The 17,313-nt window shown below is 41.7% G+C and overlaps 1 protein-coding gene across 1 annotated transcript in view; it reads right to left on the bottom strand.

The window, feature by feature from the left end:
- The window catches only part of RIGI (RNA sensor RIG-I), a 145,780-nt gene that overhangs the window by 49,556 nt on the left and 78,911 nt on the right, over positions 1-17,313 (bottom strand). The window contains exons 7-13 of the mRNA XM_073552463.1: positions 16,866-16,916; positions 14,149-14,253; positions 10,516-10,669; positions 10,104-10,362; positions 7,316-7,478; positions 7,056-7,160; positions 4,906-5,063 (exon numbers count right to left, since the gene is read on the bottom strand). Of these exons, the coding sequence (XP_073408564.1) occupies positions 4,906-5,063; positions 7,056-7,160; positions 7,316-7,478; positions 10,104-10,362; positions 10,516-10,669; positions 14,149-14,253; positions 16,866-16,916 (995 nt within the window). The remainder of the gene's footprint in view (positions 1-4,905; positions 5,064-7,055; positions 7,161-7,315; positions 7,479-10,103; positions 10,363-10,515; positions 10,670-14,148; positions 14,254-16,865; positions 16,917-17,313) is intronic.

Here is a 17,313-nt window from a genome sequence, read left to right as displayed (position 1 = left end):
CCCCTCTCCAGTCCATACTTAATGCAGCAGGGGTCATCTATCTGGCTAATCGGTACTTGGACACATCCGCTCTTTGCCAGTCCTTACATTGGCTGCCCATTCATTATAGGAATCAATTCAACGGCACTTTCGACTAACCTCTGCACTAATCCGGACCTCTCACTCCTGACTGCAAGACTTCTCCCGTGCTGTGCCAATCCTCTGGAATGCTCTTCCCCAAGAAATTAGGACTATCCACAATTTCCATAGTTTCAGGCGCTCCCTCAAAACACATTTGTTCAGAGCGGCCAATCACGTTCACTAATCAGTCATTCTATGTGTAAGTGTGCATGTGTAGCCCATTCACTATCTCCATCCATCCCTCACTCCCTCAAGATGGCTGGACCATCATTGTAAATACACCCCTGTACTTTGTATCTCCCCCACCTCCTTGTAGATTGTAAGCTCTCACGAGCAGGGTTGTCTTATTTTGCTTTAATTATTGTATTGTTTACGTTGTTACTTATGACTTGTGTTTTGAAACTGTTAAACTGTAAAGTGCTGCGGAATATGTTGGCGCAATATAAAGATGATTATTATTATTATTATTGTTGTTATTATACATGTGGACCTTTGAGTACGTGACCGCGGAGGTTACTTTTCCACCCCGTGTGGAGAAATAAAACATGTGGCGAGAGTGGTGAAGACCCTTCCATATGGGACTGTGTTGGGAAGAGACTTGCCCCTGTTTTGGTCGCTGTGGAAACACCAAGTTAACCCTCCCAGTGTAAATGTCATTCCTCCCAAAGATCCTGAGTCAGGGATACCTGCTGTAGGGGGGGGGGGGGGTCGCCAACCTAGGGACAGAGTGTAACCCCGATAGGTTTCCCCTAGAGGTATTGGCAGGAGAGGTCATGGAGACTCCATTGATTCCAGAGCTGGAAGTGTCCCCTGGTACGTTTGGGACAGCTCAGCTCATGGATCCCACCCTGGCCTGGGCATGAGAAAGAGTGGTGGAAGTTAATGGGGTAGCTCAGCACCAGGGTGCAGAAACTGTTTTTCCCCGCATGGCTGTCAACCAAGAATTGCTGTATAGGATTGATAAAATCGTACCGTCGGGCTGTGCTAGAGAAGGCGCACACACATACACAGGGTAAAGATAAACGAAGAACGTACACTGCAGCGTTTCTTTTGGCTCACGATTTATCCTGAGGTGCAGAGGTATTGTGAGTCATGTCCCAAGTGCCAACTTACCACACCCATTGTGAAGTCTGGAATCCATTTGTGCCTCTACCCATTATATAGGTACCGTTTGAGCGGATAGCAATGGATCTGGTGGGGTCTATAGTGAAATCGACCTGGGGCCATAATCATATTCTGGTCATGGTGGACTACGCCACGCGGTACCCAGAGGAGATACTACTTCGCCACACCTCGGCAAAACTACTAGCTCGCAAGCTGTTTGCGGTGTTTTGTCGCCTTGGGCTGGCAAAGGAGATCCTTGCCAATCAGGGGACTCTTTATGTCCAAGGTGACCAGGGAGCTATGTAAACTGCTCCGGAACAGCTATGCACGTCGGTGTACCAACCACAAACTGATGGATTGCTGGAAAGGTTTAATAAGACCTTAAAGTCCATGCTCAAAAAGGTGGTCTCCAAGGACGGGAGGGATTGGGACATGCTACTGCCTTATCTGATGTTCACTATCAGCGAGGTTCCACAGGCCAGGCTTCCAGGGGTTTCTCCCTTTTGAGCTTTTGTATGGCAGGCGTCCGAGGGGGTTGCTGGACGTAGCTAAGTAAACATGGGAACAGGAGCCAACTCCGCATCGGAGTGTAATCAAACACGTGACAAGCATCCAGAATCAGATTGCGTCAGTCAGGCCCATAGTAAAGGAGCATCTAATGGATGTCCAGACAGCGCAGAGCTGCAAGTATAATAAAAGAGCCATGGTCAAGACCTTTAAAGAAGGGGACCGGGTGTTGGTACTAGTGCCCACTGCAGAGAGTAAACTCATGGCCAAGTGGCAAGGGCCATATGTGGTACAGGGGAAAGTGGGAGAAGTGGATTATAGCGCGCACCAGCCTGGAAAGAGAAAACCGGAACAACTGTACCATGTGAACCTGCTAAAAGCCTGGAAGGACTGGGAATGTTTGGTCACGGAGTTGACTCCAGTTGTACCATCAGAGAACCCTCTATCACCGGCCAGGGACGCAGTCGAGGGTGACGTCAAGATCAATGACACTCTCACAAAATAGCATCGACGGGAGGCTCAGGTTTTTGTACAACAGAATACGGACATATTCTCAGAATTGCCAGGTCGGACCTCGGTGGGCCGACATGACATTGTCACCGGACCCAGGTAAGGGTACGGCTGAAGCCGCACCGAGTGCCAGAGACAAGCCATCGCGGCTGAAGTGAAGCAAATGCTCCAGTTAGGAGTCATCAAGGAATCACGAAGTGAGTGGGATAGCCCCATTGTACTAATTCCGAAGCCAGACGGGTCATTAAGGTTCTGTAATGTCTTCAGGAAATTGAATGATGTATCAAAGTTTGACTTCTATCCAATGCCCCGGGTGGACGAGCTAATTGAGAGACTTGGGGAAGACCAGTACTTCACCACGCTCGATCTCGCCAAAGTTTACTGGCAGGTCCCACTGACAGAATCGGCAAAAGAAAAGACCGCCTTTATAACGCCAGAGGGCCTCTATAGCTATGTCGCCTTGCCCTTTGGGTTACATGGGGCTCCGTACACATTCTAGAGGCTGATGGACATAGTGTTAGATCCTCATCGGAAGTACACATTGGCATATTTAGATGACATTGTCATCTTTAGTACCAACTGGAATACCCACCTGTCCCAGGTACAAGCAGTGCTGGATTCTCTCAGAATCGCAGGGTTAACAGTGAACCTAAGAAAATGTGCGATAGGACTCATGGAAGCCCTGTACTTAGGATACGTGATTGGCTGCGGAGTTCTCAAACCCCAAATAAATAAGATTAAGGCCATCCAACAGGTGACACACACAGGCCACACAACAGGTGAGGGCATTCCGTGGCATCATTGGGTACTACCACCAGTTTATACCCAATTTTGCCAGGAGAGCAGCACCCCTAACAGACTTGTTAAAGGGTAAGAAGTTATGGTCCGGTGGAATCCTCAAGCGCAGGAAGCATTCCAGTCTCTGATGTCGGCATTTTGTGGACAGCCGGTCCTCATCAGCCCCAACTTCACGAAAACCTTTATCGTGCAAACAGATGCCTGAGAGGTAGGCCTATGAGCGGTATTGTTGCAAGAGGTGAACGGGGATGAACATCCAGTCATCTGCTTGAGCAGGAAACTGACAACGGCAGAGAAAAATTATAGTGTAGTGGAGAAAGAGTGCTTGGCGACTAAGTGGGCCTTGGAGTCCATACGCTACTAATTGCTCGGGCGTCAGTTTCGTTTGGTAACAGACCATTCACTCCTTGTCTGAATGAGCAATGAAAAAGAAAGGAATGCTCGGGTCACCAGATGGTTCCTGTCCCTACAAAACTTTATTTCTCAGTGGAACATCAGGCGGGGAAATCGCAGGAAAATGCGAATGCCCTGTCTCGGGCACAGTTTATGGTGGCAAAGGTTCAACCCCACAAGTTTGAATGGGATGGGGGGATATGAGGCAGTGAGGGGATCATATGGTAGGGTCGATAGGTAACCCCCCAGGATGCACATAGAAGCGTATTGAGGCCACTGGAGTGCATGGCAGTCACAGGCATAGCTGTGGTTGCAGTGTAGAATAAAAGTAAGTGTGGACCTGGTCAAGTTATTTGGCTAAGGCAATTGTTAGGAATACCCCGTTAAGGGCTTTTATTTTTGTAGTGAACTACAGGATGGTAGTGGGGCAGTTCACGCTCTCCCGCTGGCTCTTACAAATGGCCCATGGCCACAGGTTCCATTTTAAACCCAGCAGCAAAGGTTTGGGTGTGTCAGTGTTGGTTTATAAGCTGCAGAGCAGGTGGCTCTGCAACATCCGGCTTATGTGTGCAGTTAACAAAGAGCCAAGGGAAGCGAACGCCTGGTGCCCCCTCAGTGTGACACAGTGGTGCAGTCGCCCATAGCAACCAGTCTTGGACATGGACTGTCTTGACGCCCTGGCTGCGATCCGAAGGATACCGTTTTGCCTTTTCATTTGTCAGTTTTTGGATATTAAAAGACATTGCTACATCATTACTGCACGGTATGAACACTGCCGCACTACAGTAGACTAGACAGTCTATAGACTCAACAGAATAACTCTGTTTAATAAATCTGGCACATTTTCTAGACTGTCTAGACCAGTGGTCCCTGAGCTTACTTACCTTGAGAGCCACATTCAGATCGGAGAGATGGTCACAAGTCAAATCAAGTGACACCCCGCCCCCCGCCTACCTCCACACTCACATATGGCAGTAACACCCAGAGCTCCCCATTAACAGTATGTAATGAAATTATATGAATACTTTGTACTCCAAGCCCTTAAGGGCATAAAAACTTACATCTAGGGTTTCCCACCTTACCCCTGTGCGATATACTTGCATCAATTACTACCACTATACGATTACATCCAGCGTCAAGCATCCATATAATACCAGCTCCAGATTTCCATATTCATCTCTTCCCTTTTCTCCCGCCAGTATACACCAAGCTGGCAGATAGACACAAGCCACAGGTGGGTCTTGAGCAACAGGTTGGGGGTCACATGGTCTAGCCTATGTTCACATTGTTAGACAGCTTTAGTAACTTATCCCCAATGTGTAGTGGGCCTTAATGTGACCAAATAAATGAGTGCGCTCCATAAGACTTTGAACTATGTAACAGGAATTACATGATCTTTGTGGTTCAGCAGCATTGCAATAATAGTAGTAGCAGTAATGGTGTAGAAAGATATACACCAATGGGATACTGTACCCGTAAATGTTCAGTGTATGTGAACAGTGCGCTACAGATGTGACTCTCCATGGTCTTGTCTTCCATCTGTAGAGTGTGGCATGCCTTCTGGGTGGCAACAATCCACTGCTCATATTGCTTCGTCCCACAAGGCCGATTCTGGATGTTTGACATAGTTTCTTAGCAAAAAAACAAAAAAAAAACATTAAATTGCTTTTAACGGTCCAAGTAGGATAAGAAAGTAGCATTTGCCGGCTAAACTACCTAAAGAGCATGTGTCACATCCAAATCCTTGTAGTGTTGTAGTGCATAGCAAACACTGGCAGCAAGTAGTTTGTGGTGTCCAATGCGCCTCCACCAACTTCTACCCACTTATTAATTGATATTTCCATTTCCCTGTACAGCATATGCTTTTTTGGCCCTTTTATTCTGCACTAGCATTTTTTGGGTCCTAATAATGTGCACAGCTTTTTTTTTTTAATAATGATTTTCAAATAGCTTGTGTGGGGGAAAATAAAGAGCTAAAAATAAAATCCATACACACTGAATGTAAAAGAAAAAACAAACAAAAAAAACACTAAAATATCTAAAACTCCATAAAAATTTCCAAAACAAGGATGTTTTGTCTAAAGATATAAGAAAAAAAAAAACCCAACAAAAGAATACTTAATAACAGATCCGAATGTACCTTAGAGCTTGACTGTAGATTGATTTTTTTGTGTGTCTCTCACAATAATCTACAGTCAAGCTCTAAGGTACATTCGGATCTGTTCAGACAACGAGGATAGAAAACTACAACTACTATCACTTAGGAAAACATTCCTAAACCAAGGATATCATCCACTTGTAATCGATGAACATATCCACAGAGCTACAAGCATCCCAAAAAGCAGCCTCCTGGATTACAAACAGAAGGAGTATAACAGGGTGCCGCTTGTGGTCACGTGCAACCCTCACATGAACGTTTTAAGGAAAATTGGCGCTGACCTCCAACCCATATTCCACAGAGACCACAGACTGAAGGCAATATTCCCAGAACTGCCACTGCTCTCCTACAAACAGCCTCCCAACCTAAGGAATATCCTTGTCAGAAGTGCCCTCGCATCACCATCAGAGACAGGCACAGTCCCCTGTAACAGTAAGAAATGCAAGACCTGCACCCACATATCACCAACAGATAAAGTCCCCATACCCAACACAAATCAGGACTATAAGATGATGGACTCTTTTTCATGTACATCCTCCAATGTAGTGTACATGATACAGTGTACAAGGTGCAATGCAGGGACATACATCGGGGAAACTAAGCAAAAACTCCAAACAAGGATGAATCTGCATAGACACACTATTAAAAATGAGCTGGACACACCTGTAGGAATACACTTCTCTAGACCTGGACACAGCTTGGCAGATCTAAAAGTCCTGATATTGAAAGGTCATTTTAATAGTGACAGAGAAAGAAAAATTTGGGAGTTCAAATTTATAAATATGTTTCAATCTCTAACCATAGGACTCAATTTGACACCTGGATTCATGACTCATTACATGGACACAGTTCACACCTCCACAAGAAGATCTTCAGATCTCTAATAAAACACTTCCACCTCATCTGCATGAGTAACGAAAACCTTAATTTGATTTCCTTGGCCTGTATCACCTCATGTTCTGTTGTAATTCCTATTTAAATGTTGCCGTCTCTTCTCAGTGATTCACTTGTAATCTAGCCTGATGAAGGGGCCTTCTGAGCCCTGAAAGCTTGCAAATATAATTTCTCTGGTTAGCCAATAAAGGTATCACTCCTTGAATACTTTTCTCAGTTTTTGGGGGAGACATAAGTATTTACATGAAATATTGCAGAAATGCTGAATATTCGCACTGGAGCTATATAAATACGCAACACATTTTTAAATAGAAGCCTTTGACTTCTCTGGGTTAAAAACAGTCCTCATTGAAACATGCTGCATTTACACAAAAAAATACACAACAGCATGCACATAACAAAATACATGTATGGAAAAAAAAACAGGAAAGTGAAAAAAAAAGTTATATGTGAAAAAAAGGAAATTACTATAGTCACTAATATGCAAATGTGATTGCACCATAGGTAGCAGTTTTGTAACAGCTAATTAAGTCCAAATCTGAACTTTTTAAGATTCATCACATATCATTACCAATATGAGGAAAAATTGATTTGGCCATCTGTTCTATTTCTGCCATGATTTTCTTTATAACTTCAGCAAACGGATCATTGTCACGTTGTGTAGTTTCCCGGACGTCTGCAATGAAGACCAAATCCATAGAGTTAGCTTAGTTTTTGTAAAATCTGGAAACCTCCACTAATAATATGAGAATGGCTCTGTCGTAACTGACTGTTCTTGAGGTAAATGAACAGGAGACTGACCAATGACGATGAACTCGGGGCCCATCTTACCTTTCTGTGGCTTATACACAACTCTCTCCAGCTCTTCTAGATTTTCTCTCACAGTGGAGATTTCTTCAATGTCCAAACAAGCACAAAGTCTACTAATATAGTTCATAGTCTCCAATCGATTGCGGGACTTTCCAGTGCCGACTGAGGCTGTTAATCCAATTATCTGCACGGTAAGAATGACAATGATTAAAAGGCGCTAATATTTTAATTATAGTGCCTCTATGGTCCATGGGGTATTTTTGGTATTGCAGCCCATTTTAATTAAAATGCATGAGTCTTAGCTGCAATATCAAACATGGCTTGTGGACAAGAATGGTAATGTTTCTCTATAAAATAAACTAAAAAAAAAAAAAAATGAATATTTTTTTTCCAAATCCTAGATGACGCAAAAAGGAGTGTATCACTATATTTTATTAACGTGTTGGGGACATTATTTTGTGGTACTTTCTAATTACAGGGTCTCCTTCTGTAATTCTTTGGGCAGCCTCCCTCACTCCTCTCTTGTTCTTCCACCAGCAGCCTGTCCAATAGTCTCCTCCAATTTAAAATTACTTCCCATGTGTAGTGTTTTACAGTTGGAGGAGGCTGTTGGACAAAAGAGCTGTGCCATCTGTGATTAAAGACAAAAACCTGTAAAAATTATATATCAATATGGGCCAAAAGATCATATTCTCAAAACATTTGTTAAAATAAAAATAACGTGTCCAACCCCTTTAACACATTCGCAATATACTGGTCCTTGTCTTTGATGCAGGCTCAGGAACCTGAGCCCGCATCTTTCTTGGGAAATGCCTCTAACAGCAGCGTGCTCCATCTGACATTATCCAATCTCTAACAGTGGCATTTAAAGTATGCAAACCATGGGTGGGAAATTGTAAGGGGAGCTGGGTGCATGCTGTTCCATATGCCTTTCACCACGACGCTATTATAGGGGAAAACAATGTCATGACTAGGGATGATCGAATAGCTTCGGAGAAGTGCTTATCCGAATAGCTATAGCGATTTCCGAAGAGCTGCCTCAAGAACCCGGATCCCTGGAGCGCTCCTGATAATCAACTGTTCGGCACTGCAGCTGCATATCGCGGCTGTGTGACAGTCACAACAAACAGGCTCTCCATACATGTTTTGTGACTGTCCCACAGCCGCAACACACGCAGCTGCGGCGCCGAACAGCTGATCATCGGGATCGCTCCAGGTGTCTGGGTTCCCAGTGCAGCTATTCAGGAAGCACTATAGCTATTTGGATAAGCTCTTATCCAAAGCTATTCGATCATCCCCAGTCATGACAGTACTATGTGAAGACTGGCCTGTGGCTGGAATTCATTGGAGACCATGATTTTTACTACATACTGCATTACTATAGTATTGCAGTATATAGGTTTTAAGTGAGCAGACGATCACAGGTTCAAGTCTCTTAACGGGACTAAAAAAAGTAAAAAAAACAACCTTTGTAAAAATTTGAATCACCTCCATGTCATGTATACCCCAAAATGGTCTCTGGAGACAGATTCTTATGCAGATCTCTGTCCTGCCCATAGCCTGGAACAGCTCATTTGCATATACTAAAAATGTTGATTTCTCTCGAATAAGTTATTGTATCGCAGATATCATTTTATTCAGCTTCCTATGAACTGCATGCCTATATAGATGGCTTTGGATGGTTGATCCTGCTGACAGATCTCCTTTATGTAGTAGGTAAATAATGAACCCAGCAGGAAGAAGAGTGAGGCAACCTAAGGAGGAACACCTGGGGTCCTGCAAGTGAGCATTGCTTTAAATATTATTATTTTAGAGCCATTTATTCCATGGCGCTTTACATGTGAGGAGGGGTATACATAATACATACAAGTACAGTAATCTTAAACAATACAAGTCACGACTGGTACAGGATGAGAGCGGACCCTGCCCGCGAGGCTCACAATCTACAAGTATCTTTTAAGACCTTGAAAATGGATGGATTTACAGTGCTATGTAATACAAAAATGTAATATGTATTGCTGGGACATTGTGACTGTCAAAATAAAAATGGTTTTGATTAAAATATATATATATATATATATATATATATATATATATATATATATATATATATTTTTTTTAAGACACCATATTAAAATGGTTATCTTAGGCTAAAGTAGTTTCACATTTGCGCAGCGTTTCGTGCGCAATAGAAAAGCATGCAAAAAACGCATCATGCGTTTTGCATGCGTTTACTTTTTTTAGACGCATGCATTTTAACCAGCTTCTAGCCATGCTAACTCTTAAAACGCATGCGATTTTAAACGCAGGTGTGTGAATATCCATACGCACGCCTGCGTTCCCATAGACTGTAATGTGTTATTTTGTCGCATTCCGTGCGCATGCGTTTTTTTGACACAGGTTGGACGGACCAAAAATGCAACAGGTTGCGTCCGGCGCGCCTAGGCGTACACTACAAAAAAACACGCATGCGCATGAAAACGCATACAAACACTAGACTATGTGCCCGCCATGTTAAACACAGAGGCACATGGCGCATGATGCGCTACGCTAAAAAACGCTAATGTGAAACCAGCCTTATCTTGACAAAGCCAACACAGGTATTCCCCGTCAGAAGCTTTGGAAATAAAGACCAATGATTGTGATTATGTTTCTTGAAACAAAGTTTGGACCAAGGACCCTCCCACAAAACTACAATTAGATCTTAAAACAAAACGAGTTATGTTCCTCATCCGGTTGAAATGTCATGAAGTGACAGGGCTTTATATAAACACTATGACACATACGGTCAATAGCAAATGTACTTTACCTGAGGACGTTTTTGATCTGGGCAGCCGAGCTTCAGGTCTAAGTAGTGAAACATTAATACATTGTAGGGGTGGTGCCCAATTGTATTATGACATTCATCAAAAATCAATAATGTAAAAATGGAAAGAGACGGCACACTTTCATCATTGAGACAGTTGACAAGAATCTGAGGAGTCAGAATGATTATGTCACTATCTTCTATGATCCTTCCCACCGGAGCATTTTCACTGTCTTCTCCAGATACACCGACAACTGTATATCTGCAGAAAGAGAGATAGAAATGACTATTAGAATCACTCCACATCCGCCGAGGCCTTACTTGTTGTGGCTGCTGACATTTAGAAGGGATTTTAGGTCGTCTCCTGAATCCATTTGTCCAAGAATAAATGTTCTCTTGGCAAAATAGTACATACCTAGTATTGTCAAAGTATTCGCAGAAAACAGATTTCTGTTGCTCATACACGGGAACTTTTGTAGCCATAAACACAATCTTCCCCTTTTGTCCTTGCGGCAAAGATTTTAGATGATGATCACAAATTGATAATGCCACAAATGTCTTCCCTGATCCTGTTAAGAGACACATTGCAGGTATTTAATTTAAATGGGTAGTCTCAAGCTATTAAATTGGTTGGTTAATTAGTTAGACTGCATTTCATTTTCCTGCTCTGAGAGCTCTTATCTTACATGGTGTATTGATGGTTTCCACACCATGGCTGTCTGAGCAGCAGTTACATTCCAGGAGAGGGGTAAACTCCTAACATTCCAGTCAGCCCTCTCCAGCCCACTGATTTCTATACAGTAGTAGTTAGCTGCTGACCTCCTTCCCTCTCATCTCTTAGGCTGCTATCAGTACTGTAAAATCACCAGTCCTCAGCCCTCATCAGCAGGTTCCAGAGCAGTTCTCCTAATCAACGTTCTCACTTTAGTGAGCTCTTTACATGTTCAAAGGCACTATTATTTCTACACATAAATACAGTGGGCACAGAAAGTATTCAGACCCCTTTAAATTTTTCACTCCTTATTTCATTGCAGCCATTTGGCAAATTCAAAAATGTTTATTTTTTTTCTCATTAATGTACACTCTGCACCCCATCTTGACTGAAAAAAAAAAAAAAAAAAAAAAACAGAAATTTTTGCAAATGTATTAATAAAAAACAACTGAAATATCATGTGGCCATAAGTATTCAGACCCTTTGCTCAGACACTCATATTTAAGTCACATGCTGTCCAATTCCTTGTGATCCTACTTCAGATGGTTCTGCTCCTTCATTGGAGTCCAGTTTTGTTTAATTAAACTGATAGGACTTGATTTGTAAAGGCACACACCTGTCTATATAAGACCTCACAGCTCACAGTGCATGTCAGACCAAATGAGAATCATGAGGTCAAAAGGAACTGGCCAAGGAGCTCAGACAGAATTGTGGCAAGGCACAGATCTGGCCAAGGTTACAAAAGAATTTCTGCAGTACTCAAGGTTCCTAAGAGCACAGTGGCCTTCATAATCCTTAAATGGAAGAAGTTTGGGACCACTAGAAGTCTTCCTAGACCTGGCCATCCAGCCAAACTGAGCAATTGTGAGAGAACAGCCTTGGTGAGAGAGGTAAAGAAGAACCCCAAGATAACTGCAGCTGAGCTCCAGAGATGCAGTAGGGAAATGGGAGAAAGTTCCACAAAGTCAACTATCACTGCAGCCCTCCAACAGTCGGGCCTTTATGGCAGAGTGGCCCAACAGAAGCCTTTCCTCAGTGCAAGACATATGAAAGACCGCATTGAGTTTGCTTAAAAAAAAAAAAAAAAAAAAAAAAAAACACACATGAAGGACTCCCAGACTATGACAAATAAGATTCTCTGTTCTGATGAGACACAAAATAGACATTTTTGGTGATAATTCTAAGCGGTATGTGTGGAGAAAGCCAGGCACTGCTCATCACTTGCCCAATACAATCCCAACAGTGAAACATGGTGGTGTCAGCATCATGCTATGGGGGTGTTTTTCAGCTGCAGGGACAGGACAACTGGTTGCCATTGAAGGAAACATGAATGCGGCCAAGTACAGAGATATCCTGGTTGAAAACCTCTTCCAGAGTTCTCTGGACTTCAGACTTGGCCAAAGGTTCACCTTCCAAAAAGACAATGACCCTAAGCACACAGCTAAAAATAAAAAAGGAGTGGCTATGGAACAACTCTGTGACCATTATTAATTAGCCCAGCCAGAGGGCCAGAGCCCTGACCTAAATCCAATTATGCATCTCTGGAGAGACCTGAAAATAGCTATTCACCATCCAACCTGACGGAACTGGAGAGGATCTACAAGGAAGAATGGCAGAGGATCCCTGAATCCAGGTGTGAAAAACTTGTTGCATCATTTCCAAGACGACTCATGGCTGTACTATCTCAAAAGGGTGCTTCTACTCATTACTGAGCAAAGGGTATGAATACTTATGACCATGTGATATTTGTTTTTCTTTTTTTAATAAATTTGCAAAAAGTTCTACATTTCTGGGGGTTTTTCAGTCAAGATGGGGTGCAGAGTGTACATTAATGAGAAAAAAAATGAACTTTATTGAATTTACCAAATGGCTGCAATGAAACAAAGTGAAAAATTTAAAGGGGTCTGAATACTTTCCGTACCCACTGTATATTCATAATAATGTAGATTCAAACAAAAACTGACAGCTAATGTGCACTAGCAGGAATAAACTTTTGGATCAGAACAGTCATTCAAGGAGGAGCACCCACTCTCTAAGCAACCAGGAAGTAATGAGACTGCATAGCTGTGAGTTGCTCAAGAGTCAATTTGAGAATACCTTTTAAAAAGGGGTTGCCTGACCACCAACATTTAATCACAGGTTAGGTGAGAAATAAATAGTTGGTGGAGTCTGGCAACTGGATGTCGTGTGTCTATTTATGAATGGGATTGTATAAGGATGGCTCCAAAACATTGCTCAAACGTGTACTTCCACTCCAAGAGAGCTAAATAGTGAAAGAAGCGGCAGTCACACATGCCCACTACCACTCCATTTATGCACGGGATCCCTGTTCTCAGAGTCATATATTTATCACCTATCCACGGGGGATTGCTTGTGGGATAGTCGCTTAATCAGAGCCAGCAGCATGTATTAATTTTGAATGACTGCTTCTATGTTATTCTAGTAAAGTATCCCCGCTTGTAGTTGCCGAGCTCAAATTCTATTCCATGACTGTCAGGTCAGCAGGATTGGAGGGGAACTTGGAGGTATAACGTCAAATGGCCTTACAAATCATGTAGTAAGAGAATATGAGTTTGCATTACTAATCCACCATGAGTATATAACACCGCTATATACTCTAAAATTTGAGACAGACTTGTAGAGCAAGTGCAGCTGCAGCGTATGCAGCACGTGATCTGATTCCAGCGATGAAGACTGTTTGCAGTTGTTGCTGTCAAGATTTTTCTCTAACTTGTAACTTGCTAATTGAAATCCCTACTTTTTACGCTTAGGAATCCAATAGGGGAAGGATAGTGCATCTCAATGACAGCTAACCCTCCCTGTACACGTGTACATATAGTACTAGTTGTTAGTTTTACATTAGTACATCGAAGGATAAAATGTGCCGACAGTTAAGTGAATAAATAAAAGTTTACGTAAAAACAAAAGAACCTAGGTATAAAACTATCCTATTTTAACCCGCATGGTGAACACCGGAAGAAAAAATACCAAAATTTAGCATTTACATCATAGAGCCACACAAGAAAAAAATGGTATAAATGAAAAGGTCAACTTGTCCCACACACAAAAATCGCCCCGATATGGATCAATCTCCTCAGATTCTCCTGCTCTCAAAACATACTGCTGGCAGATCCGACACCAGGTTCAGATTCAACAACACAGGTTGCTTGTTCTTAAAAAAACAAAAAAAAACAAAAAACAAAACACACACCAAAAAAGGTTGAATAGCTCAATGATGACGCTTTATACAATTTTCTTATAAAACACATTTTCAAAAGATAAAAAGAAATAAAAAGAACCCAAAACTTAGCATTCTACTCATTCATATAAACAGACCTGTTGGAGCACATACGATGGTATTCTTCCCGTTGTATGCAGGCTGGGCCAGTTCTTCTTGATATCTTCTCAGCTTGATATCTTTAATTGATCTGTGTGTGGAACCTGGTATATAAAAAGTGAATAATAATAATAAATCAGCCATCACAGAAAAAGTCATCACTGGTGAAGGAAAAATACATACAGAATTTACAGCCGCATACTGCAGCTGACCACTGGATGGCAGTAAATTCATATAGAAAACAGCTGTAGCAGGATACAGCATATAGTATACATTATACTAATAGGCTAGAAATAAGGGTCTTTGCAGAAATCTAGCTACAGAGGCTTTTAGCATTTTTGGAAATAGTCCAAGTCTAGCTAAGATGGAGCTAGAATTCTATTGCACATGCACTGCACCATATTTATTAAAGGGGTAATACAGTTTTGTTCACTTCCACATGGGGAGGTGAAGATGGAACAGCAACTTCCTCGCTACAGATTTCTGCTGGTCCGAGTGAAGCGACCCAGATTACCTTTTAAATGTTTTATACACTTTTGCCCTTGGTATGAGGTGGTATAAAGATGAATAAGTGTGTCAAATAATACATCACATTTATCATCTCCGCATGATCCAATGTGATACATTTGGCACGTTATCAAACGGTCAAGAAAATCGATAGACAATCGATCTCCCCATTATTTAGGCTAAAGTTCCTTTCAGGCTAAATGGGCGATTCATCAACTACCAACCTTATTTTTGCTCAACTAAAAATCTAAGTCAATGATCTCACCATTCATATTGGAAATTATTATTAATTTGCGTCAATTAAGTTTCAGAGTGTCTTGGTAATATTGACATAGATTGTCGAAGTCACACATCATCTGCAACTACAGATAATTTAATATACACTTGTGTGAAAAAGTATTTGCCTCCTTCCTGATTTTCTTTTCTTTCGCATGTATGTCACACTTAGAATGCTTCAGGTCACCAAACAAATTTAAATATTAGACAAAAATAACACAAGTAAACACAAAATGCAGTTTATAAATTAAAGTCTTTATTACTAATGGAAAAAGAAATCCAAACCTCCAGGTCCCTGTGTGAAAAAGTGATTGCCCCTAAACCTAATAACTGGTTGGGCCACCCTTAGCAGCAACAACTGCAATCAGGCATTTGTGATGACTGGCAAGGAGTCTTTTACAATGAAGTATTGTGGTAATTCAGCCACGTTGGAGGGTTTCCAAGCATGAACTGTCTTTTTAAGGTCTTGCCACAGCATCTCAAATCAAATTAAGGCCACTCCAAAGTCTTAATTTTGCTTTTCTGATGCCGCTCAGAGATGGACTTGATGTGTTTTGGATCATTGTCCTGCTGGCTAACCCAAGTGCGCTTCAGCTTAAGGTCACGAACAGATGGCCAGACATGCTCCTTCAAGATTTTTTCATAGACAGAAGAATTCATGGTTCCATTTACCACAGCAAGTCTTCCAGGTCCCGAAGCAGCAAAACAGCCCCAAACCATCTCACTACCACCAACATATTTTACTGTGGGTATGATGTTCCTTTTTTGAAATGTTGTGTTACTTCTACGCCAAGTGTAAAGGGACATACACCTTCAACTTTTGTCTCGTCAGTCCACACAGTATTCTCCCAAAAGTCTTGGGGATCAGCAAGAAGTTTTCTGCAAAACTAAGAAAAGCTTTTATGTTCCTATTGCTCAGCAGTGTTTTTTTGTCTTGGAATTCGGCCATGCAAGCCATTTTTGCTCAGTCTCTTTCTTATGATATTCATGAACACTGACCTTAACTGAAGCAAGTGAGGCCTGCAGTTCTTTGGGTGTTGTTGTGGGGTCTTTTGTGAGGCTTTGGATGAGTCGTCGCTATGCTCGAGGTAATTTTGGTCAGCCAGCCACTCCTTGGAAGGTTCACCACTGTTCCATGTTTTTGCAATTTGTGGATAATGGTTCTTACTTTGGCATGATGGAGTCACAAAGCTTTAGCTTTATAACCTTTCCCAGACTGATAGATCTCAATTACTTTGTTTCTCACTTGTTCCAAAATTTCTTTGGATCGCAGCATGATGTCTAGCTTTTAAGGATCTTTTTAGGTCTACTTCACTTTGACAGGCACGTCCTATTTAAGTGATTTCTGGACTGAGAACAGGTGTGGCAGTAATCCACATGCAGTAATCCTGCGTGTGGCTATGACATTTTTTATTAGTACACAAGGCCCTTTAGGTTTGTATTTCTTTTTCCATTAACAATAAAAACCTTCATTTAAAAACTGCATTTTGTATTTCCTTGTATTATCTGTGTCTCATATTTAAATTTGCTTGGTGATCTGAAACTTTTAAGGGTGACAAAAATGTAAAGCTGTATGCATGTGTATATATATATATATATATATATATATATATATATATATATATATATATATATATATATATATATATATATATATATATATCTCTCTCTCTATCTATATCCTTTCTGTGACGGGTACCTTTTTATTTCCTTCCCCACTGGAGTCATAGCACTCCTGAATAGGGCTTTAAAAAAAAAAAAAAAATTGGCAGCCATGTAAGATTAGTGTCAGGTGAGCATACAGAATGGAAGTGTCAGACATGATCATGCGTTTGGTTATTTCTTCATCGGAAGAATGCTATATAAGTAGTTCTATACAAGAACTGGTAACAGTGCTGGTTTCCAGTTCCTTTCAGTAAGTTCGGAGACTTACTCATCAGTTGGGGACCCGCAGCTTTACTGGCATTGGACAGCACTGGAAAAGCTGAAATAGAAGAAGATGAAATAACACTGTTAGATTTACACACTTAAAGAGTAAACAAACAACCAGAGCTATAGATTTCCGATATAAAATGCACTGGTTAGATATTCAATTTTCATTCTAAATATTTAACTGCTTTCTTTATCATTTATAGAGTGTTCAGTAGATCTTTTCAATAAGGAAAGTAATATAGGAGCAGGAGCGCGATGCCGGGGAACCATGAAGCAACAGTAGGGTGGCATTGCAAGAAGATGGGAGGCGCGGGATCCGGACCTGCGACACCCATCGGACCGCCTTCCACCCCCAGGTTAGGAGGCACTATATTGTTCTTGTCCTATCCTGGTTTGCTTTTAGGTTGTTTGACGCTTATAGAATCCAATGAACATCTCCAGACTGTTTC

Source organism: Dendrobates tinctorius, unplaced genomic scaffold, assembly GCF_039654945.1.
Source record: "Dendrobates tinctorius isolate UK_male_01 unplaced genomic scaffold, ASM3965494v1 ptg000191l, whole genome shotgun sequence".
Taxonomy (NCBI): Eukaryota; Metazoa; Chordata; class Amphibia; order Anura; family Dendrobatidae; genus Dendrobates; species Dendrobates tinctorius.
This window is presented reverse-complemented; position numbering and strand designations above follow the sequence as displayed.